General features: G+C 55.7%; 1 protein-coding gene across 1 annotated transcript; it reads right to left on the minus strand.

Annotated features, from left to right (window-relative positions):
• Positions 1-1,028: 1,028 nt before the first annotated feature.
• LOC115656344 (NADH dehydrogenase [ubiquinone] 1 alpha subcomplex subunit 5-like) lies at positions 1,029-15,810 on the minus strand. Its single transcript, XM_030572916.1, is given in 4 exon segments — positions 1,029-1,238; positions 1,241-1,502; positions 6,743-6,747; positions 15,806-15,810. Coding segments are annotated over 2 exon segments (348 nt in total). The 5' UTR covers positions 1,494-1,502; positions 6,743-6,747; positions 15,806-15,810; the 3' UTR covers positions 1,029-1,143.
• Between the last annotated feature and the right edge of the window lie 7,455 nt (positions 15,811-23,265).

Below are 23,265 nucleotides of genomic sequence, written 5' to 3' on the forward strand. Positions count from 1 at the left end.
GTAGGGGGAGGGTTATGCTCCTGGGGGAATGCCTGACATTGCTTACTGGAGTGCAAAAGGCACTGATTGCAACAGGGGAAGAAGAATTAGGGCCCTGGTATATTTTTTCTCTTCCAGTTGCAAAGTGACAGGGCCCTTATTGGGGCACATGGGGTGCCTGAGTCCAGCAGGGGCAGTTGCTGCCACATTTTGGGAAGCATTAGGATCCTGCCGTGTGTTTCAACTATCAGGCCAGTAACATGGCAATGTCCCCATTGGCCTGCGTGGGGATGTTATGGGCCGATAGAACTTCTCATTGCAATATTCCAGTGGAGGGGAAAAGCCCTGTTATATTTTTCATCTTCCAGGTTAAAACCATGACCCCTTCACTCCCCCTGGCTGCATGGGGGTGCCAGGGTTGGACAGGACTCTCTTTGCTACGTATAGATACATGTGAATGCTTGCACCCTAACCCAACCCCCAAAACCTAAGCCTGGCGCCACGCCAGCTCTAATCCTACTTCCCCAGCCCAAACCCTAACAACTCCCCCTGTATCAGCACTGTCAGCTGACCCGAGCTTTCTCCCTCACCCCAACCTCTAACCTTATTGTACAACTCGGTGGCCCGACTCTGAGCCCCTGACAGCCCCACACTCTGCTGCAGTTAACACCTGGTGTCTGCCTAGCCCAGCCTGCTGCTGAGGGAAGGACATACTCACTGAGCTCTGATGGAAACTGGAGGATTAAAAACCCAAACATGAGAGAGCCAGAAAATTTTCTATTTTGCGTGGAAATCAAATAAAACCAGGACCTGCCGATATTGGCAAGTCTGGAAATGCAGTTCAAGTCTGAACCAAGCGTAACCCTTTCTGTTCCTCGGCTGCATCAGGAAGGCAGCTGGAGTCTGGGCGAGGAATGCCAGTGTCACAGCTCGTGGGTTTCTATGACAATGTACAATTGGAAGCTCAGCCAGGAAGCCAAGGCTCTGGGAATCCACATATGTAAAGCCTGGAAGGGACAGTGAGGACTTTTTTTTTTTTTTTTTTTTTTTTACAAAAAGCTATTTTCTTTAATTTAAAGACAAACAATTTTCAGTAACATGATACTAATATTTATTTAAGTGTTTTTTTCGATTCTCAAGTAGTTGCAGAAATAATGCTGACTATTATATTGGCCATCGCCATTGGTCAGTAGGAGGTTCTTCAACTAAAGGCTCCCATGGTTTCCACTGTGCCATTTTTCTTGCCAGAGAGAGCTCATTTCAGCCTGTATTATCACTTCTTCTATCTGACCACTTTTCATTTTGTCTTCTAGTTTTTGCACATTAGGTTCTGTTTTTACCATGTTAAACCGCTCATTTACAATCTGTTCAGTGTATTTCCTATATGCTGCATCTTTGGGGATGTCCTGCAGAGCAGCGAGGATTTTTGTATACAGTATTCTCAGGTGCTCATGAGGATTCTCAGCTACAGCTAGTCCCACAAGCCCAGTGGTCTTCTTCAGTGCCCCGGCCATGTCTGCGGGCTTGTTACCTTTGCATGCAGCCCTCTTAACACAGGTCTGCTGCTGCTATCGTCAAAGCCACTGAGGGCTGGTGTAGGAACACCCCCTCTCCCGCCTGCAGCCTTGCACGATGTGGCTGGAACAGGATTAGAGGGGCTTGTGGAATCAGCTTGCATCAGATTGGGCACAGAGAGGGACACACAACACAACTCCATCACTGGGTTCCACTTGTGGTTACTGCCAGAGGGCGTTACACAAACATTGTGAAGAGATGTGGTTAGGGCTTGGAAAGCGCTGGTCCCTGGGCACCCCCGGAGCAATCTGTGGGGTACCTGGGATTAGAACTGAGCAAAATGTCAATGTTATTTTGGGGATGTCTTTCAATAATTTCTGCATTTTTCCTGTTTTGTTCTATTTGGCTGAAGACTTCTACCAAACTGTTCCCCCATCCCCCATCATGTTTTCAATAACAAATTTTAAAAATGGAAATGACACTATTTCTTTCATGAAAGACCTTCATTTGTGGACAAAGACTGACTTTTGACAGAAAAACTCCCACCAAGAACAATACCCCTTTTGCCAGAAAAGCGTCGCCCAGTCCATGTGTGACTCCTGTTGTGCCAGTGATCTACACGGCCCCCATCTGAGCCATGGAGCTGCAGCACTAGACCTCATGCCCAACACGGCCACCTCACAACCCCAGCTCAGAGAGCCTCTGCTGTTCATCAGGTTGGCTGCCTTCGCTGACCTGTGCCCTAAATGTCAGACTTGGGCATCTCCCTGTGATCAGTGGCCTGTGGTGAACGACTGAGCGGTCCTGGGGCCTGGAACTCACAAGGGCAGGGCTTGCTGATAAGGAAGCAGGGTGACCAGATGTCTGGTTTTTGACTGGAACACCCGGTCGAAAAGGGACCCTGTTGGCTCTGTTCAGCACCACCGATGGGGCCGTTAAAAGTCCAGTTGGCGGTGCTGCAGCACTAAGGCAGGCTAGTCCCTACCTGCCCTGGCTGGCACAGCACTGTGCTCCGGAAGCAGCCAGCAGATCCAGCTCCTAGGCGGGGAGGCCATAGGGCTCTGCATGTTGCCCCCACCCCACGCATTGGCTCCGCACTCCCATTAGCAGGCAAGAGCAGCATGTGGAGATCTTCTGCTCCCCCAGTCTAGGACCCAGACCTGCTGGCCACTTCTGGCTGGGGTGCAGCGCGGAGCCAGGACAGGAAGGCAGCCTGCCTCAGCCCCCCCCACCCCCCCGCTGTGCTGCTGACTAGGGGCTGCCCGATGTAAGCTCGCGCCCCAACCCTCTGCCCCAGCCCTGAGTGCCCCCCAAACCCGAAGCACCTCCTGCACCCCAAAACCTTCATCCACAGCCCCATCCCAGAGTCTGCACCCCCAACCGGAGCCCTCACCTCCTTCCATACCCCAACTCCCTGCCCCAGCCCCCTCCCTCACCCTGAACCCCTCATTTCTGGCCCCACTCTAGAGCGCACAACTCCAGTAAGAGCCCTCACCCCCTCTCACACTGCAACCCCCTGCCCCAGCTCAGTGAAACTGAGTGACGGTGGGGGAGAGCAAGCTACAGAGGTTGGGGGAATGTAGTGAGCAGGGGTGAGGGCCTCGGGGAAGGGGCAGGGCTAAGGTGTTTGGTTTTGTGTGATTAGAAGGTTGGCAACCCTATAAGAAAGCCTGATCACTTTTTGCTGACTGTGATGGGAAGGTCAGAAGTGGGCTGCCCTCACTCCATCCCACCACAGTCTGCCTGCCCACACCCAGTCCCACTGCAGCTATCCCCTCACCTCACTGTAGTTGTCTGCCACAGAACCTTCTGGACCCCCACGCCCATGGAGTTGCTTCCTAGCCCCCTCTCTTCCAGTGCAGGAGACAGATGATTTCTCTCCATTCTAGCTAGAGTGGTGCTGGTGGCCCAATGCAAGCCACTGAGCCACGTGTCCAGGTGTGCTCAGCAGGGCACAGGAATGGCTGATGAACCAGGTGTGGCCAAAGCTATTTTTCCTTAAGTCTCTGGTGCTAGTGTCCCTCCCTTAGGTCTGGCGTGGTACAAGGTACTTAGCTTTCCCAGTCCAGGAGACTGCTGTCTGGCACCGTGAATCTCTCACAGCTCAGGGGGAACCGTGTGCTCCTCAGAAACCAGTGCAGAGCTGAGTGCTCCATTGGGCAGAGGGGCCAAGACAACAGGATTCTCTCTCTAGCTGGAGACTCTTCAGTTACACTGATCTCAGCACATCCTGCTGTCCGTTCCCACCCCTTTTCAGCCACAAGGCACGAACTTCCTCAGCCTCACCCAGGCTCTCTAGTGGGATGTTTTCTGGCTGGGAAAATCCCCCCAATCCAGTGCCTGAGCCCAGTGCCTTTTGGTCACCTTACCTAGGCCTGACAGCGCTGTGACTTGTGGACCTAAATCTTCCAGCCTTTCCATGGCTCTCCACATGGTCACCCAGCAACATAACCTCCTTTTCTTGTCCAGGCCCCGAGTCGCCTACTCAGGCCTACTTAACCTCCTTAACCCAGCACTAGCATCCTGCCTCTGGCTAGGAGCTTGCTCTCCATACGGGGCAACAGGAGGAGCACCCATGTCTGGGCTGAAATACCCTGTCTAGACCCTTGGTTGCAGAGTGCTGCCAATGCCTACTGGGCTTGGCTCACTCCCCGTGGGCAAGCCCTTCCCAGTGCCCAACTCTGAGGCTCTGAGGCTGCCCTGGGCATGTTTGTGGGGAGGGAATGCTGGCTTTCCCAGGTTCTGTACGCAGTGCCAGCGTTCCTCAGGCACAGGGCTGTCACTCAGGGAGCGACTTAAAGGGCAACTGCTCAGCTGACCCCAAGGGGATGAACAGGGAGGCCTGCTGGATCTGGCCATTGGCTTGTGGGGAGAAAATGGCAGCTGCAATGGCTTGGCCTTGAGCAGGTTGCTTTAGATGGGCCGGGCAATTTGTCCCCTGGCGAGAGAGCATCCAGGAGAAGTCCTGCCGGAGTCCTTTCACTGCACGTCCCCCATGGTGGGCCAGTGAGGGGCATCTCATGACACCACAGTGACAGCCAGGAGGAAAGGTCTCCTCTGCGTGCTCTGAGCTGGACAGCTCATTGTGCCTGGTCCTGTGGGGCCACTCACTGGCTCTCGGGGCCTCTTTGTAAGTTCCTGAGGAAACAGCAAGTACCCTTGGCTCTCTCCCTTGCCAGTGACCAGAGCTGAGCAGTTGGTTCCCTGCATGCTGGTCAGGAGTACCAGTGGGCATGGGCCCCTCTAGTCTGTGGGGTCTGTGTGGGCAGTTCCCCTGGTAGCTCAAGACAGGGGAACCTGGCTCCCAGCTGGGTGACTGTCCCATCTCCCACCGCAGACCAGCAGTGCACCCTGACTGTGTTCTGCCACCCAGCTGCTCAGCTCCCAGGCTGTGGGAATTTGCTAGGCTGTTTGCTGCTAGAGCAGGGGCTGGGTCCACTCTGAGTTATGGCTCAGCAGCCCAGCTGGCTGCCTGCCTCTGACCTAAGCTGCAGCCATGGGCAGCTTCTTCTGCCACTCGGAGGCCTGATCAGAAAATCTCCCATTTCCTAATAACTCACCAGTGGAGCTCCGGGGAGAGGATTTGACAGCTTAGCAGGGATTATTTCCAGTTCCCTTCTAGGGGGAGATCTCCTCCTCCGCTCCTGCATTCTTTACCTTCCAATAATGACATCTCTTTCGATTCCCACTTCAATTAGACACAAGCAAATGTTGCTTCTGACTTCCAATTGTCACCTGCAGTGTCTGGACAAGCCCTTACAAGCCTCTACTCCTCTGTCTATTCCGAAGCAATTCAAAGGAGGGGAGGAACTGTGCTGAACATGTTCGAAGGAGTATGTGAGATGAAACCCACATTGGATCAACTGAACATACCATTAAAGATTTTCTCTAAGCAATTAGTACCAAGACAACTAATAATTACTTTGTGCAGCATGTTCGAAACACACTACACACATCTGTGCAGAATGACTGTTCTCATAATATTAAGATAGTGCTGTTAACAGAAACAGGCACCTATGAAAACATCTCCGTGCTAATTCCTAATAAGCAACAGTGTGATTCCTCCACTGATACTGAAGGAAGAAAAGAACTCTGCTGCATCCCACAGTAACATCCCATCCAGAGATGCATCTGCCGGCGTACACCCTTGGGAGCACTGTGCCCACAGTGTGAGGCTTGGACGGGCACAGTGAGCAGAGTGCATTGGAGTCGTTCACTGCTGCCCCACCCCAGTCCCTGCAGGGCTATGGGGTATTAACCAGCTGTGTGGCTCCACTGTCCTTCAGTTCCTTCCACGCCCTTCAGAAATCCCTCTGCCAGGGAGTGTGGCCTATCTGGGCAGTGGGGCTGGGAAGGGACTGGTTTCCTCCTTTGAGATTTGTCCCCATGGGCTAGGAGATGAGCAAGTGACTGAGGAGGCAGGGTGTCTGCTGCTGTGGCTGGTCCTGCTCTGCCTCAGAGGTTGGGCCGCCCAGCTTGTGACCTCTCCTGGGCACCAACATCAAACAGTCGTTGGTGACCAACAACACAGTAGTGCACAAGGCCTTGGACCAGCTCCAGGGCGCTCCAGCTGCAGCACCCCTGGGGTCGGCGGCAGGCCCTAATGAAGAGCAGAAGGAAGTACAGCCCAGTGGTGCCTGCAGCAGCCCAAGGGAAGCCGCACTTGAGGGCTGGGCCCAGTGACAGCTGCAGTGCCAATGGGGAGGATTGCTAGCTTACCCACACTAGCCTGGGGAAAGCCCAGGGCGTGGGGGGGGCATAAGGGGAGGAGGAAAGTGGCGAGGAGGCAGCCCCAACCTGCTGCACCCAGGCTCAGGAGCTGGCAGGCATCCGGGGCCACAGCCCTTCTCCTTCCCTAGGCCGCTGGGAGGGGAAAGCAGAATATCAGAGGTCCCAGTGGACACAGAAAAGTCCTGTGCTCCGGACAGCCAGGGCACTCCGTTTCTCTCTCTCTGCAGAGAAATGTTCTTCAAAGGGTCTTGATAAGAGAGGTCTGCACAGCTAGCCTGGGTGCTGGACAGCTGTTGTGAGCTGGGCGTGGGCAGCCCCACTGCAAAGCTCTGCCCGCATTATGTGCCTTCATTGGTGCTGGGCTTCCCTATGTGTCTGGGATCATTCCAAGGCCCTTTGCACTGAAACACTGGGATTCTGTTCCAGTCAGTTGTGTCCATGGCAGGGAGCTTGTCCATCCATTGGCTACTGGGGGAACTGTGGGAAGGCCTTGGGAGGCTGTGAGCCCTGGAGTGACCAAGCCTGCATCCTCCCTGCCATGTGGGCGGGTTCAGCCCAAGTTCTAACTCACCCCCAGCCGGCCACTGACCTGCACTTAGAGCCCCTCCAAAGCCAGCTCAGGGTTTTCTGGGTGGTTGGCTGAAACCTGGGTTGGATCCTGAGTTGTGTGTGAAGTGCAGACATACATGTAGTAGGGCTGCCTGGGACCCTGTGCTCTGGGCCTGCCCACCACGCATGGGCCCCTCATCCCAGCCGTGCCATCGCCTGCTGGTCCCCCACACAGGGGAAGCCTAGAGATGGGCTGTTCTCCAGCTGTAGTGTTTCCAGAGCACCCTCTTTCTTTAGCTGGGTTCAAGGGACTTGGCCCTTCCTCTCTGCAGGTCCATTAGCCTGGCAGGTCCTGGGTCAGTTGTACACTGAGTTCTCTATTCCTCCTAAATAGAACAAACGCTTCTCTTCCTGATGGCTGCTCCCACAGCCCTTCCTTCCTTTCTTTCCGGCATGCGTGGCACTGGCCGGTCAGCATTCACAGCTCCTTCTTCCTGCGCAAGAGCTGGTGTGGTTGGTAGCAGCTCCCACCAGGCTCTATCTTTCCCAGACAGACTTTTCTCCCCCCTCATCCCCCAAGCTAAGCTCCTGGAGTGACTGCTGTCCTCCCCACCAGGGCAGTGGGGTCCTTTGGTCAGTCCCAGGTGATCCAGCCAACCCTGGAACCATATGCCTCTCCTAGACAGGCTGCCACTGGGTTCTGAACAGGCTACCTGGGGTGGGGGTAGTTTGCCTTGGGCCCCCTGTTTGAGAGGCCACCCAAACCAAGTGTGGTGTGATCTGGTATGTGGGATGGCAGCGCCACTCAGGTTTGGCCCAGTTGTCCCCTCTGGCACAATGGAGGGGTGGCCAGGCCAACCCTGAGTGACGGTGTGAGCCCGCACTAGTCTGCAAGGCCAGAAGTGTGGAGCTGGGCCCAGCACCATGGGACAGGAGCTGCAGCACTGCTGTAGGGTGAGTGTGGTGTGGTGCAGGCTCATTCTCCAGTGCCCCCCGCCTCGAACCTCCCCTTTAGGGTAACATGTCTGGAAGAGTGACAAAGCTCAGTTTCAGACTTTGCCCTGGGCCCCCAAAGAACTATGCAGCCCTGCCCCATGGTGTCTGTGCAGGGCATTCGCTGCTCACAGATGCTCAGGGGTCAGGCTGGCACAGTCACTGAGGGTACTTCTACACTACAGTTAGACACTTGTGGCTGGCCCATGCCACTTGGGCTCACAGGGCTCTGCTGAGGGGTTGTTTCATTGCACTGTAGACACCCAAGTCCAAGCTCTGAGGCTCTCCCACTCTGCAGGGTCCTAGAGCCCGGGTTCCACCCATGCCTGGACAGTTATACAGCAGTGAAACAGCCCTGCAGCCTGAGCCCTGCAAGCCCGAGTCAGCCAGCACAGGCCAGCTGCAGGTGTCTAACTGCGGTGTAGACATACCTTTTAAGGAATCACAGACTAGCAGCACTTTGGGTGTTGGTCTTGCTGCTCCCTGACACCCTTGTGAGGAGCCACCCATGCGATGTGGGATACCCCACCTCCATGGCCACAAACAGCCTTTGAGAGCCAGGCCTCTCTGGGGTGAGCCATGCAGTGCAATGGGGGTGGATGGAAAACATCCTGTTGGAGTCACCAGTGAAGCTGAGGCTGGTTTGTCCACAGAGCACATGTCCTGGACATGTGCTGTCCCCCTCAAGACACATCATGCCTGGCAGAGCAGAGGGAAAGAGCCACCTGGGCTCCAGCTGCCGGGGTGGGGCCTTTCAGCCTTGACCCAAGAGTGAGATTCGGAGACCTGGGAATTCCAGCTCCAGAGACACTGGCTGATAGGGCAGAGTGAGGCTCAGCACCCAGGCTGAGCTCCACAGGCTGGAGAGGGGCTCCCGGGGAGGGGCTAAGAGGCTCTGGGGGGCTAAAGGGCAGGGAGGAGTGAGCAATCTGCAGTACAGAGCAGACTCTCCTCTGAAAGGCTTCCAAGTAGTCCTGAGAAGGTGCTGAGGGGGCCAGGGCCAGGGGGATTAGGGGTAGAGGAAAGGATTACAGAGGCAGTTCCCCGAGGCAGATAAGCTGCTGCAGAGCTTTGGAGTGGTGATAGGAGCCTACATAGTGCTACCAGGAAAGCAGGAAGCAGTGACAGGATCAGGCCCACAGGGCCCTGACATTGGGCCAACAAGCGTCCAGCACCTGGGGTGTCATTACTGCCAGCAGCACCCCCACCCCTATCATGCCTGCCCACAGCCCCACAGGTTTGACTGGGTTGCAACAGCTCCTGCCAGTGGCCCCTGCTTCTCCCACTGCCATGGTGCAGAGCAGGGCAAAAGGTGAGAAGAGAGCAATTTCCCCCAAATCCCCCCACATACACATAGGCACATCCCATAGACACAGCACCCTCCCCCACCCAGCTGATCCACCCCCTTCCCCAACTGCCCTTACTGTTCCCTCACCCAGCACCTCCCACCTCCAGCAATTCCTCCCCAGAGCCGTTGTCATGGAGTCCCCAGGCGATGCTCTGGAATTGCTCCCCACAAAGCCAGTCAGGACTTTGGGGAGCCTCCTCTCCCTTGGAGCAGACTGTCTTCAGGGCAAGAAGCTCACACAGCTTCACCTTCCTGGGTCTGACCTTGGAGAATTCAGCATATGCCCCTTCCTGTGCTTCCCACAGCGAATCCGCCCAGGTGAGGTCCTGGGGAAGCCAGAGGGTCCTGCACGCATCCCCACTTCACAGTCAGATGTGACTCTCAGCCAGCCAGTAAAACAGAGGTTTATTAGATGACAGGAACACGGTCTAAAACAGAGCTTGTAGGTACAGAGAGCCAGACCCCTCAGCCGGGTTCATTCTGGGGCCCAGTGAGCCAGACAACCCCATCTGCCCTCACTTCCTGTCCCAAGCCAGCTCCAAACTGAACCCCCACAGCCCTTCCTTTCTGGCCTTTGTCTCTTTCCCGGGCCAGAAGGTCACCTGATCTCTTTGTTCATCTTTAGCCATCCTCTTGCAAGGGGGGAAGGGCCCTGGCCATTTGTTGTTAGGAGACAGATCGTCAGCCATTTATGCACATTGGAGACTTTTAATGCATAGGGAAAACTGAGGCACCCACACAGTATTCAGAGGAAACATTAAGAACAGTTCCACTTTGTCACAGCCGTAACAAGGAATTTTTGCACCCGACGCAAGGGCTGACTCCAGGCTCTTTGGTGACAATTCAGCGGTGGGTCCCTGAGTCCCTGTCGGAGAGAAGGACTCATTGCCAAATTGCCGCCAAAGAATGAATGAAGCAGTGGTGGCAATTCAGCGGCAGGTCCTTCCCTCCGACAGGGACTTGGGGACCCGCCGCCGAAGAAGTGGCAGCGGTAGAGCTGCCGCCAAAGTGCTGCCGATCGCGGTAGAGCTGCGCCCCTCTGCTTTATGCACCTGAAGCAAATGCCTCACTCGCCTCACCCTTGCTATATCACTGTTCCCCCAGCCCCCAGATTTCTCCCCACCCTGCCCCGGGCAACAGCTTCCCGTGTATCCTGCACGTTGGACCAAGCTTGGGCATCTGCAGTTCTTCACTCTGGGTCTGTGTCCCCTGGGCTTAAAGCCAAGGGTGTATTCATTTTATCAGTAGGAGCAAAGCATTAGAGAGAAGGATTTTAAAACATCAGCCTGCAAATCGTACCAAAAGCCCTTCCGTCCTGATAATAACCTAGCAAGGTTCACTCCCTCAGCCACCCCATCGGGCCCCTGTCTCCATCTGGTTCCCCTGAACAACCCCCTCCTCTTTTGGGACACATGGATTTCTGGCTCCAGTTCTTTTGATCTCCAGCATGTGTGGGCCTGGCATTGTTCGGTAACAACCCACAAGAGTTTGCTGAGAAGTGGCTTCTCTGGACCCAGGCTTTTCCTGTCTGCTTGACTAAACCAACATAGTCACACAGTGACACCTGAATGGCCAGGTAAATACCTAGTTACCATCAGTAATTACGTCTGTCCCTGCTGGGTCTCACTATACTCCAAGCCCCTCTGCTAGCTAGATGCCAAGGTTTCTGAGCACTCTGCCAGCCTGGTCTCTGCCCCGCCCCACAGGAATGTAGGTCTCTCTTGCCAGCTATACTGTCGCTACTTTTGTCGAGAAAAGACTGCTGCACACAAATGTGTGTGGGGCAGTGTTCCAGGGCTGCTCTGCAAGCAGCACATCCTCCTTTTACTCTAGTGGTTTGAAACCAATGTGATTAACATGGAGCAACTCCTGGGGATTCAGTAATACCACTATATCCGTACAGCTTATTCCTACTAATGTGGCGCCATAAGCTGTATGAGTACAAGATACTTTCATCTTGGGATATCTGCAGCCATCATGGGGTGTGTGCTGGCGTAGCTAACCAGCCCCTAGCTGACAAGTAACTGGGTACAGCATGGCTTGGAGCCAGACATGGAGGGTCAGAGATGGCCCAGCCTGCTCTCGTGAGAGGAAGGGGGCCTTGTGTGCCACCAGCCTGGCTCTGCAGATCTCCTGTCTATCTCTTTAAGGGGGCTGCAGAGACCCCAGGAGGGCTGCCAGTTATCCCAAGGGGCACATTGGGCCAGTGCTGAGAGTGTTTGAAAATCCTTCCTTAATCCCTCTGGGCCTCAGTCCCCCGTCTGTTATAATTCCAGTACTGCTGCCCTGCCCCCATCCTGCATCTTGCCTGCTCCATAGGGCAAGCTGTTCAGGGCAGGGATGGGGTCTCTCTCTCTATGGCAGTGCAGAGCCTGGCACAGCAGGGCCAGGATTGGGGCGGGGATCTCAAGGTGCCCCATAACACACGGACAACCAGTAAAAATCACCTGCCAGGGCGGCGAGCCCCCAGCGAGTCACCCCTTGCCTCGAGCTCTGGCAGGTGGCAGGCAGGCCTGGGAATCACCCACCTTACTGGGCCTGCTGAGTGCAGCGCTCGGGGCAGGAAGGGGGAGCCTTTGGTTGTCAGGCCCACTGAGAACTGTGAAGGGCAAGCTGAGGGCTCTGGTAACCAGCTCACTCAGCCTGTAGTCTCATCTCCCCATTCTGCTCAGGGGACTGGCCTGCATTGCGTGCCAGCTTCAACCTCTGCTAGCTTTGACCATCAGTTCCAGTCTAGGGAGTGTACGAGGGCAGGTGCAAGGGGTGAGACCCAGAGCCAGATAGCCCACCTCAGTGCATTGCTTCCGGCCTGAATCACAGCCCTGCATTAGCAGCTCTTCCCTTCCAAGCCACGTGGCATCCACCCAGCTCCTGTGCAGCGTGCAAGCTGCGTACAGCGTGGGGAGCAGAGCGGAGGCTGCCAGGAGAATGGGGCGCGTGAGGAGTGGGCACGACTATGGCTAGTGACTGTCAGAGGCAGGAGCAGTAACTGATGTCAAACAGGGCTTGGCACTAGAGACATGAGAATGCGGGAAAACCACAGCCTTCAGGCTCGGCTCCCCAGCTGCTGTGTGTGCAGAAGCTGCAGCATTTTAAATGATGTATGCATCATTCAGTGGAAGTACATGGACTGGCAAGCTAGGCACACGGAAGGGATTTCCAATCTCTCCCCTAAGCCTGCTTCGGAGGGTGTGTGTGGGGGTCTCTCCAGGCTCTTATGCAGCCTCCACAGGCCCCCAGAATTATTCTTCACCCCAATGGCCTGAGCAACAGGCTCTTGCAGGTCACTAGAGCTTGGAAGACCCTGTCTGTAGATAGGAGCAGAGTCCCCAACACCTCGGTCTGTCTTGTGCATTACTACAAACACACGCACAGATGCACACATGCAAACATGTGCACAGCCACACGCATGGGTGGCCAGGCACAGATGGCACTGTGAACACTTTATCCCTTTCAGAGAGGCAGGGAGTGGGGTGCTGGGCGCTGGGCTGGCAAGTGCTGCTAGATGGCAGTGTTAGACTGAGAGACCTGCCCGTGCCTCCCCTGCTAGCTGGGCTCAGGCTCCCCAGGGCAGCTGCTGGAGGCAGAGGCTGCAGTGCTGGGGGAAGCAGCCGAAGCAGCAGCACAGGGCAGGACAGGAAGAATTTCCTGGCATCATGATGTGGGTGTCCTGCCGTGCAGGGGCACACCCAGTAACACAGACCTGAGCGGAGGCTCTGGAGCTCTGCCGGGCGGGGCGGGGGGACGACACACTTAGAAGGCCAGTCCCTCCCATTGAAGGCACCAGTATCCCAGTGCCTCAGTGGGGGGCAGACTCTCCGCACTAAGTGACAAGGAGTGGGTCAGGAGCAAGTGCCTCCCTCCCCAGAGAGAAGGTGGCTATAAAGCATCTTTGGGCAATCAAATGGGGAGATGCAGCCTCCTGCAGTGCCCCCTTCTCCTGCCCCAAGGCTCCTGGGGCTCTGCCTGCCCACAAGGGGTAGAGTCCTGCACAGATACTTTTATCTGCATCCTATCCGCAAATGTGGTCCATGGATATCTGCATCCCAAAATCCATAGAATTGGAGAGTCGCAGACTTGCAGGGCTCTACCAATGGTCACTGTGCTGGGCAAAGCTACAGAGGGCACCAGTCACTGGATGGGGTGGGGAGTTCCCCCCTCCCCGAATTCCCTCACTCCACTCCCTGGGCCTGCACTATGGAGCAGCTGCAGGTCAGTCAGGCCCCATCACAGCCACCATGAGTCCTCACTCCACCTTGGAGGTGTCAGAGACATACAGAGACTCTGGGCACTGACCTACAGGGCCAGGGGAAGGCTACACGCACTGACCCACGGGGACAGAGACACCGGAGTTACTGCAAAACAGCAAATCTACACCTATGGCCATTGAGTGACACGTGACTCAGCAACACACACATTCTCACACACACACACCACGGAGTGACTATATGTGCACCATCAGGACACAGAATCATCCTGCGTTGCTGCACCTGTGCGTGTGTGTGTGATGGTGCTGAGTGGGTGGTTGTGTTGTGTGCCTGTCAGCATGTGTGTATCATGGTTTTGAGGTGATGATTCCTAGATTCATAGATTCCAAGGCCAGGCAGGACAATCGGATCTGATTCCCTGTATAGCACAGGCCAGAGACCTGGCCCCAAATTATCTCTGGAGCAGAGCTTTGGGAAAATCAGCCCATCCTGATTTAACAATTGTCAGCAATGGAGAGTCCCCTTTCCCCTTCCCAACGCTGGGCCGTTCCCAGTGCCCCGGGCAGGGCTAGGGTACAGCGGGGAGCAGATGGTGCCACACAGCACAGGCCTATGGGGAGTGTGTGGGCTGAGCTCTGGAGCTGCTAGGAAGAAGCTAGGTGGCAGACAAGGTTGAAGCAGGCTTAACCCTGGTGCCACTGGAGCCCAGATGCCTGCTGGGTTGCAGTGGAATTACTGTATCAATAAGTGTATGAAGAGATGGCAATCCAGCTCACACACAGCCCCCTGGAAGCATGGCCCCCTCTTCCATACACCCACAGGTCTGTTCACAGCCCTCCAGCACACACACAGAGCCCTTCAGTGCATGCGTGCACACACACACACACACACACACACACACAGCCTTCCAGCACAAGCACACACACAGAGCCCTCCAGAGCACATACACACAGTCCTCCAGAGCACATACACACCTCCAGCATGCACACACACACGCGCACACACACACAGCCCTCCAACACACATACACACCTCCAGCACACACACACACACTGCCCTCCAGTGTAAGGATAAGGCCATTTCCTGTAGCCATATTGTGAGGTCTGAGGCCTTTTTCTGCAGCCGTATTAGGAGAGCAGCAACCATTAGCTAAGAAGCAGGAAGTCACATCCTCAAATTCCATCTAAATTACATTAAAACAAGGTTTTAATTACATTAAAACAAGGCTGTTAAGAAGGCGGTCCTGCCCTAATAGCATCCACCATCACCAGATAAAGAAACAGAGCTTAAGATGGTTAAAGAAAATTTAGTTTGATGCATCCTGTCTGGCAAGAAATCACTTCTCAATAATTGTGGTTGTGAAATCCCTACTTCTATATTGTTTTGTCTTTATGGTCCCCACTTCTCTATTATTAATCTGTTAGGGTTGCCAGGCACCCGATTTTCGACTGGAACGCTCAGTTGAAAAGGGACCATGGCAGTTCTGGTCAGCACTGCTGACTGGGCTGCTAAAAGTCCAGTTGGTGGCACAGTGAGGCTAAGGCAGCTTCCCTTCCCAGCTCCACACAGCTCCCGAAAGTGGTGACATGACCCTGTGATTCCTAGGCACAGGGCAAGCCAGGAAGACTCCGTCAGCTGCCCCCACCCCAAGCGCCAGCCCCGCAGCTCCCATTGGCCAGCAACTGGGGCCAATGGGAGCTGCAGAGGCAGCACCTGTGGGCGAGGACAGTGCGCAGAGCCCCCTGGCCCATTCGCCTAGGAGCCGCAAGGACATACCGGCCGCTTCCGGGAGCCACCTGGAGCCCACACCCCGCATACCCTCCCATGCCCCAACCCGCTGCCCCAGGCTTGAGCCCTTTCTTGCACCCCAAACCCCTCATCCCCAGCCCCACTCCAGAGTCTGCACCTAGTCCTCACCCCCTCCCGCACCCCAACCCATAGCCCCTTCCTGCACCCAACCTCCTCATCCCAGGCCCCACCCTGGAGTCTGCATCCCCAGCCGGAGCCCACACTCCCTCCCGCACCCAACCCCCTGCCCCAGTCCAGTGAAAATGAGCAAGTGAGCAAGGGTGGGAGAGAGTGAGTGACAGAGGGAGGGTGGACAGAGTGAGCAGGAGGTGGGGCCTGGGGAAAGGGGCAGGGAAAGGATGTTCGTTTTTCAGCAATCAATCAGAAAGTTGGCAACCCTATTATCTGTATGATCTCTGTCTGGTTCTTTGATTGTCTGTGTCTGTTACAGAACTAACTTTGTAAGGTGTAAATAAACAATGGTGGTGGGGTATAATTGGTTAAAGAATTGTTTTGCAATATGTTAAGATCTAAGTTCCCTAAAAGCTGCATAGCTGTGAGGCAGCTACCAAGAGGAGCGCGCCGGAGCGGGGGAGGTGCCTCTCCCCAGCCTTGGAGCTGCTGTGGCTGGGGAGAGGCACCTTGCCCCAGGCCCCACACCCCGTTCCCCAAATCCCCTCTTGCACACCCGAACAGTACACCACCTTTCCCCCAAACCCCTTCCCCTCTCCCCCCTGCACACTGCCATACCCCACACCCCTTCCCCAGATCCCCTCTTGCACGCCCAAACTGTATACTGCCTTCCCCGCAAACCCCTTCCTCTCTCCCCCCTCGCACACCACCATCTCCCACACCCCCTTCCCCAGATCACCTCCTCATACACCCACATGGTACACTGCCTTCCCCCCAAACCCAGTCCCCTCTCCCCCTCGCACCGCCTTCCCCAGATCCACTCTTGCACACCTGCAAGGTACACCACTTTCCCCCAAACCCATTTCCCTCTCCCCTCTTGCACACTGCCTTTCCCCACACCCCTTTACCCAACTCCCCTCCTCACACCCCTGCACACCACCTTCCTCAACACCCCTTCTCCTCTCCCTCCCCACACACCTGCACACCACCTTCCCCTCTCCCTCCCCATACTGCTTTCTCCCCTCTCCCCCCTCCCCCTTGCACATCGCCTTGCCCCGCTCCTCCTTGCACCCCCGCACACTGCCTTTCCCTCCAATCCCTTCTCCTCTTTCTCACACACACCACCTTCCCCAACACCCCTTCCCCTCTCCCTCCCCACACTGCTCTCTCCCCTCTCCCCTTTGCACATCGCCTTCCCCAACCCCTTCCCCAGCTCCCCCTTGCACCCCCGCACCGCCTTCCCCCCAAATCCCTTCTCCTCTCCTTCACACGCGCCACCTTCCCCTCTCCCTCCCCACACTGCTCTCTCCCCATAGTCTTCCCCAGCTCCCCCTTGCACCCCCGCACACCGCCTTCCCCCAGCCCCATCTCTCTCTACAGACACCCTGTCCTGTCCCCTCCCCCTCTCCAGCTTCGCTCCTTCTCGCCTGCGGTGACTGCGCAGAGCACCCCGCAGCCAGGGAGGGGCCGTAGGCAGCACAGCTGGGGGGGGGGCATCCTAGTAAAATACATCGCTTTGCTGCTCTTCAAAGGACTCTTCTTAAGACCCCTCCCCTAATCTCCCTAAGCCCTCTCAGCTCCTGGTCTCTGCGCTCCCAGCCCCCTGCCACTTTCCTCTTCTGCCTCGATCCTTCCCCGCCCTAGCTCCAGGCTCCGGCTCTCCTCCATCAACCCGCTCTCTACCCCACCTAGGGACTTCTCCAGCTTCCCCGCCCTGTCTCCGGTGGCCTTTTTGTCTCACTCCGTCTCCCTCCTCTTCCAGATTCATCTTCATTTGAATCTCAAGCATATTTGACACATCTCCACGTTGTTTTGATGCAGCCGGTTTGATTGGGGCATGTCAGGCTCTCACACGACTTTGCTTTAATTGCACTGGGGCGTGACTTCCTAAGCTGCTGTGTCAGCCGAGGAGGAATCACTAATTAAAGTTTTGGAAGGCGATGACTTAAAAAAAACAAAAACCAAAGCAACACACCATGGAAAAACCCAGCCAGCCTGCACTTCATTCCTGTCTAAACCTCCTTCGCTTGGTTTTATTTCCCTCCAGAAGAGCTCCAAGCTGTGCAGCCCTCCTCCCAGCAGCTGGCCCCTATTGCACGTGCCCGCCTCACTGTCCGTGTGGTGCTCACCCTGCGCACTCGACTTTCTGCGCTAGCGCACCTGTCCCCAGCTAGCTCTTGGTGCCGGGTCAGTGGCATTCAACCCAAGCCCAGTTTGGGCTGGAAGGACGTGATTCTGACCCCCTTGAATGGGCCACAGGTGGGGCCTGGGATGTCAGTGTGGTGGCTTTCTCCCCTCTGCACCTGAGGCTCTCCAAGCAGGCTGCACATTGCGAAGACTAGCACCTCTCATCTGGCTGAGTCTGGCAGCCAGCAGCACCTGCCCTAACTGCCGGAGGCCAGCCCCCACTCCCAGAGCATTGCCCCACTGACGAAAGGGGCCGGTGAGGGCAGGGACTGGCAGAAGGTCCCACAGCAAGTCTGTGGTGGACCCAGACCTGCTACGGCCCAGGCCCTATTCCGGCACCTGCCAGTTGGCGTCTCAGCACTGGGGGAGCTAGGCTTCTTGGCTTGTTTGCTGGCAAAGTCCCTGAAGGCCTGCCAAAGCTACTGGATGGGACGCAGCCCTTTGCTTCCCCCGGTGCCGCTGCCAAGCCAGGACCCCACAGAGGCCGCTCCCCTGCAGGCTGGGAGGCCAGGAGCTGGATGATTTAGCAGGATGGTGAGAAATGTAGTTATTTTTCCGCGTTCGGCTGGAAGTCAATACTCCGGGAAGGGATGTTTAATTATCTTTCTCGCCCTCCTAAATCTCTTTAGGAGAGGGCTTGGCTGCAAATCTCCACATCATGGCGAAGTTATTGGCTGGTGCAGCACACGGCAGCACACTAAATTAGCAGATTAGAAGGCGCCTGCCTTCCCCCTGTTTCAACCGTGCGCCTGGCCGCGCTGCACATGCCCACCAGTCCCTAATCAACTCTTTTAATAAGTGGGGCAGCGCCGTGGGGGGCGAGAGCCTCGCTCTTGACGAGATGATAAATCAGGAACAAGCTGAATCCTGGCACAGCATGTCAGCACCGTTCGGCGCGCGAGGCGAGGGCGCTGAGTGAGCGCGATGGGTGCAGGGGGACAGGAGCGCTGGGACGAGCAGGGCTGCAGGGGGCTTAGACCCTGACTCCTTGCAGAGAACCTCCCCCAGCCTAGCTGAGCTGGAGGGGAAGGAGCCAGCACTAGGAACTGCACTATCCCCTTCAATATCCAGCCAACAGGGGGTGCTGTAACCTCTAGGGTGCAGGGAACAGCAGCGCCACCCTGAGGCCAGAGGGGAGTAGGCTGGGGAGGGACCCAGGGCTGCCCAGAGGCAGCAACCTGGCAGCTGGTGGGAGGATGCTGTGAGCTGGGCAGGGCAGCAACCTGGCAGGGAGTAGGGGGCAGGGTCAGCCCAGCAGCAGGATGGGAAGGGGAGACCCACTCTGCACATGTGCAACAGGAGGGTTTGGATGGCCCCTGCTGGGCCCATGCCCAGAAGAGCTGAGCTCTGGCTGGAAGCTGCAGGCTGGGTGCTGCTGGGGGTCTTTTACTGGAACTGCTGAGTCCCTGGACTTAGGGTATTTGCCCCTTTATTTCTGCCAGCCCCAGGAACAGCCCTCTGTGACTTACTGGAAATGAGTGGGAGTCAGTGGGCCCACTGAGGGCTGGGCCTGGAGAGCCCCATGCCAGGAGCATGCGCAGCCCCCAAATGCCAGCTGAGGGTGGGGGTAGCTGGAGAGCTGCAATGTGCAGCCCACCCTGCCCTGGAGTCGACTACACTTGCACCTGTATTGCTGTCAGGCCCAGGGACCCAGTCAGGACGTGCAGAGTACTGCTGAGTTTGTTGCGTGCATGCACATGGCTGCGCTTGCTTTGCAAACTCCTCTTTGCATTTGTGTGTGCCCAAAGCCTGTGCCAGGTGTGTGCCCAGGCGGGGCCTGCCTGCTGGAATCCCCAGATACACCAGGCCTAGGATCACAGTGACAGGGCAGCAGGGAGAACATCAGAGATTGCACTTTGACCAGACCTCTGCCACGCTGAGCCCCAGTAGTTGGTGCCTAACTGGAGTGGAACCGAGGAGGGGCTGGGGCCAGAGTCCAGCCCCTGCAGCTGCAGGCTCTTCCTGTGGAATGACTCTTTCCTGGTTCTTTACCAATGGTGGGTTTGTTCTGCCCACTCTGTCCTGGGCTCTGAACCTGTCTCCCCAACCCCATTGCTCCAGTGCACAGGCTGGTGTCTGAGCAGCAGGGCCCAGCTTGTGCTGTGCCGCTGTTAATGAGAGCTGGGATGGAGCCAGCATCCACCCACCTTTAGGGGAAGATGAATGGGGCCTCAGCGCCACCATTGAATCTAAAACCTAATCATGGAGAGGGGCCGGTGCCCTCAGCTCCCTGGGCCCAGCCAATTGTAGATAACGGATGGGGCTCCCCGCTAATGAGATATTGACATGGCAGCACCAGGGGCCCTGCTGCAGCCACTTAGTTGCTAGAGCTGACTGATCACGAGTTTCTGCTGCTAATGCCTGATGTGCCTCTCCTCTTGGTGAGCGCCCGCCCTGGAGAGCAGGGGAGAACGAGGCGAGGCAGCATAGAGGAGGAAGGGGCAGCAAATTGGTAGTGAAGATTCATCTCCATAGCACCTTCAGGGCTGCACGCTTCTTTGCCTTGCCATGGGGGAGCCTGCAGCTGCTCAGCACTGCCATCCAGCAGGGGGTACTGTACACATTTGGGGGACTCCTGTAGCTGCTCAGCCCTGTCCCCAGCAGGTGTGGCCCTGGCATGGGGTGTGATGCCCTCGGGGCTCCCAGGGACTGGAGGCAGCTTGTGCCACACATGTATTGTGGATAAAACAGCAGAACAGGGAAGCAGCATAGGTGAGCCACTTTGGCTGGGAGAGCAGAGTGCCACGGTTGCCATGTAATTACAGGCAGAGCACACAGTGCAAGAAGGAAAGTACTACTGGTCCAGGTGGAGAGAGATAAGACAAACCCGAGTGCAATTAGCAAACATACTGCCAGATGCTGACAGACGCACAGACAATGCTTCATGCGGAAGGCCTCTGAGCCGCATCCCAGGCCACTCATGCTTCTGTCCCTGATATCCTAGTAATCCTGCCAACACCTCCTCCCCTTGCACTCAGCCAGGACGAGTGAGCAGGGGGTGACATCTTATATGGAGCATGCAGTAAGGGGGACAGTCACAAAGTCTGTGGGCTCCTGTGCAGTATTTTTCCACCTGGCCCTTAGCATTCCCAGCCGCCCACCTGCCTCCTGACATAAATCCCTCCCTTAGCCACTGTCCCCCATGTACCACCCAGCCCTGTCCCTCCTTCCCTCTGCTCCTCCCCCCGCCTCCATTTTTACATCCCCACAGGCAATCCCAGTGTGACAAACTGGGATTTTTTCATAATGTTTTGTATGAATACAGTCTGTGCCTCAGTTTCCCCTATGTGGTGCATGGTTAACTAGGTGGGGGAAAAGGTTGTTTTCCAGGTGTGACTGATGCCCAGCTGTCTGGGGCCTGGGCCCATGTCCATGGAGAGCCTGAGAAGACAATAGTACTCCAATTGCCTGGACAATTGGTAACTAGCAACTAATGACCAGGGAGGACTGACATTTCCACATGAAGCCAGCCGGGTGTGACCAGCTGGCAAGCAAAGGACTGAGGAGGGGCCAAGTGGGGTTGTTAAGTGTGGGCTGCTGGAAGGAGATGGTTCTGAAATGGGACAAAAGAGGGGTCAAGGGGGTTCTGGTTTGACCCATATGGACTATTCTGTAACTTTCTATTCTCCATGTTCACCAAGGACTCTCTATGCTGTGTTCAAGACATCTAATGAACCCCCCTGCTTTGACACCGCTGGCTGAGAGTCACTCCAGACTGAGGATGTTACAGGTGCATAACTCCCTTTGGGTGTGCAAGTGTCTCTCAGGTGACCAATCCAGGTGGACTTGCTGCAGAGAGCTCATGGCGTGAAGCAGGGGGGCTGAAGGCTCCAAAGTTCGGTCCCAGGAAGTGGTGAAGCCCAGGCAAGGGCCTACCCAGAGAGAGTGTGACCCTTTGGGGGCTGACACACTGAGGGGTCCTGCCAGGGACTGTTCCAGAGCCATGAGACAGCACCAAGCCTGTGGATCTGTGATACACAGCCCCGGTGGTGCCCCCGTCACCCACCTCGCTGCCCCTCCCATCACAGCACTATGGCTAGGCCTTGGCTTTCTCTCTGCTCCTTGCTGGGATCCAGGGCTTCCTCTAACCTGTTTGAATCCCCAGGGCTAAGGACCCTGTCCCTATCTGCTCTGCTCTGCCTGTGCATGGTTCATATTGTGATTGTGCAAACCTCTAGCCCTTGTGGCTGGGAACAAAACCTTCCAAGGCCATGTCCACACTACAGCGTTAAATCGATTTAAACAGCGTTAAATCGATTTAACGCTGTACCCGTCCACACTACAAGGCACTTAAAATCGATTTTAAGGGGTCTTAAAATTGATTTCTGTACTCCAGCTAAACGAAAGGAGTAACCCTAAAATCGATATTACTAAATCGATTTAGGGTTAGTGTGGACGGAAATCGAAGTTATTGGTCCCATTCTTTTACTGAGCTAACCAGAGTGCACCGCTACAGAAATCGATAGTAGCCTGGGACCATGGACGCACACCACCGAAGTAATGTGCCCTAGTGTGGATGCGTAAAATCGATTTTATAAAATCTGTTTTATAAAATCGATTTTATTAATTTCGATTTTACTCTGTAGTGTGGACGTGGCCCAAAGGGAAACCAATGTCAGTGCTGCGGTCTGCCTGAGTGTGCAGAGAGCCTGGAATGGTGGCTCAGGGTACCTCTTCCTCCTTCACTCACACATCTCTTTGGGATGATAATGGCCAGCACCAGTTAGCTGCCAGTTGTCTTAGGGCAGTGATACTCAGACTGAGGCTCACAAGCCGCAAGTGGCTCTTTAATGGATCTCCGGGGCTCTTTGCAGGACATGATATTAAAACATTGTATGATTTAATTAATCAGGAGGCTTTTACTATGTTATTAACTGATCAAATAGTCAAACTGATCAAATAATAATACTTGGTCAGTCGTTTGGCTGTGAGAATAATATAGATATGTATAAAAACTGACAATTTCCTTTGCCCTACTGTTTAAATATGACTATATGGTACTCTGAATTCACACATTGGTGAAACCCTGAATTCACACCTTAGTGGCTCTTCTGGGTAATGCTGATGGTTAATTTCGTTCCTGAACCGCACTGAGTAGCATTGTCTAGGGGATGGGTTGGTGGGGTGATGCAGGGATGGGGAGCATGAGGAGACCTGAAGGCAGGGAGAAAAGAGGTCTGCTGAGCTGGGAGCAGGGCAGAGCCGCCGCCTTCTCATCCAACCCAGTGGCTCTGAGGGGACCCCACTGGGCCCTGGGCTTGGAACTGAGGCCCAGATGGGCTGGAGTGGGTGTCTCTATCTGCCCTGCCCCCACCCCATTTTGTCTGGATGCTCCTGCCTTCCCCCAGGGCCCTGTGTCCAGCACGTGCCCCTTTCTAGCTGGGGCTGACCTCCTAGCCCTGTCAAGGGGTGTGCTGGGCCACCCAGGCTGGCACTACCAGCTCCCCCCTCCCAGGCTGGGCACTTGCCCACGGAGCTATGTTTAGCTCGCTCACACACCTCTAGCGGGTGCTGGTGCCTTTGAAGTGCTGCTTGAGCATTTGCTGTTTGTGCTGCTGACGCAGAGCTGGGGGTGCTGGGTGCTGCGGATGCGGCAAGCAGAGTTGATGAGCCTGGGATAAGTGCAATGTGGTGCTGGGGTGGTGCAGGGGCTGGGTGCTGCGAGAGCAGACAGTACTGTGTGGTGTGGGGGCAGGGCAGTGTCATGTGATGTGGGAGAAGGGAGTTGATATGCCCGATTTTGGACTTTCACTAGTGCCATGTGTTGTAGACATAATACAACGCCTTCCCCGTGCACACCCTGTCACAAACAGTACACCAGCAACACGCTGACCC

Source organism: Gopherus evgoodei, chromosome 8 (assembly GCF_007399415.2).
Source record: "Gopherus evgoodei ecotype Sinaloan lineage chromosome 8, rGopEvg1_v1.p, whole genome shotgun sequence".
Taxonomy (NCBI): domain Eukaryota; kingdom Metazoa; phylum Chordata; order Testudines; family Testudinidae; genus Gopherus; species Gopherus evgoodei.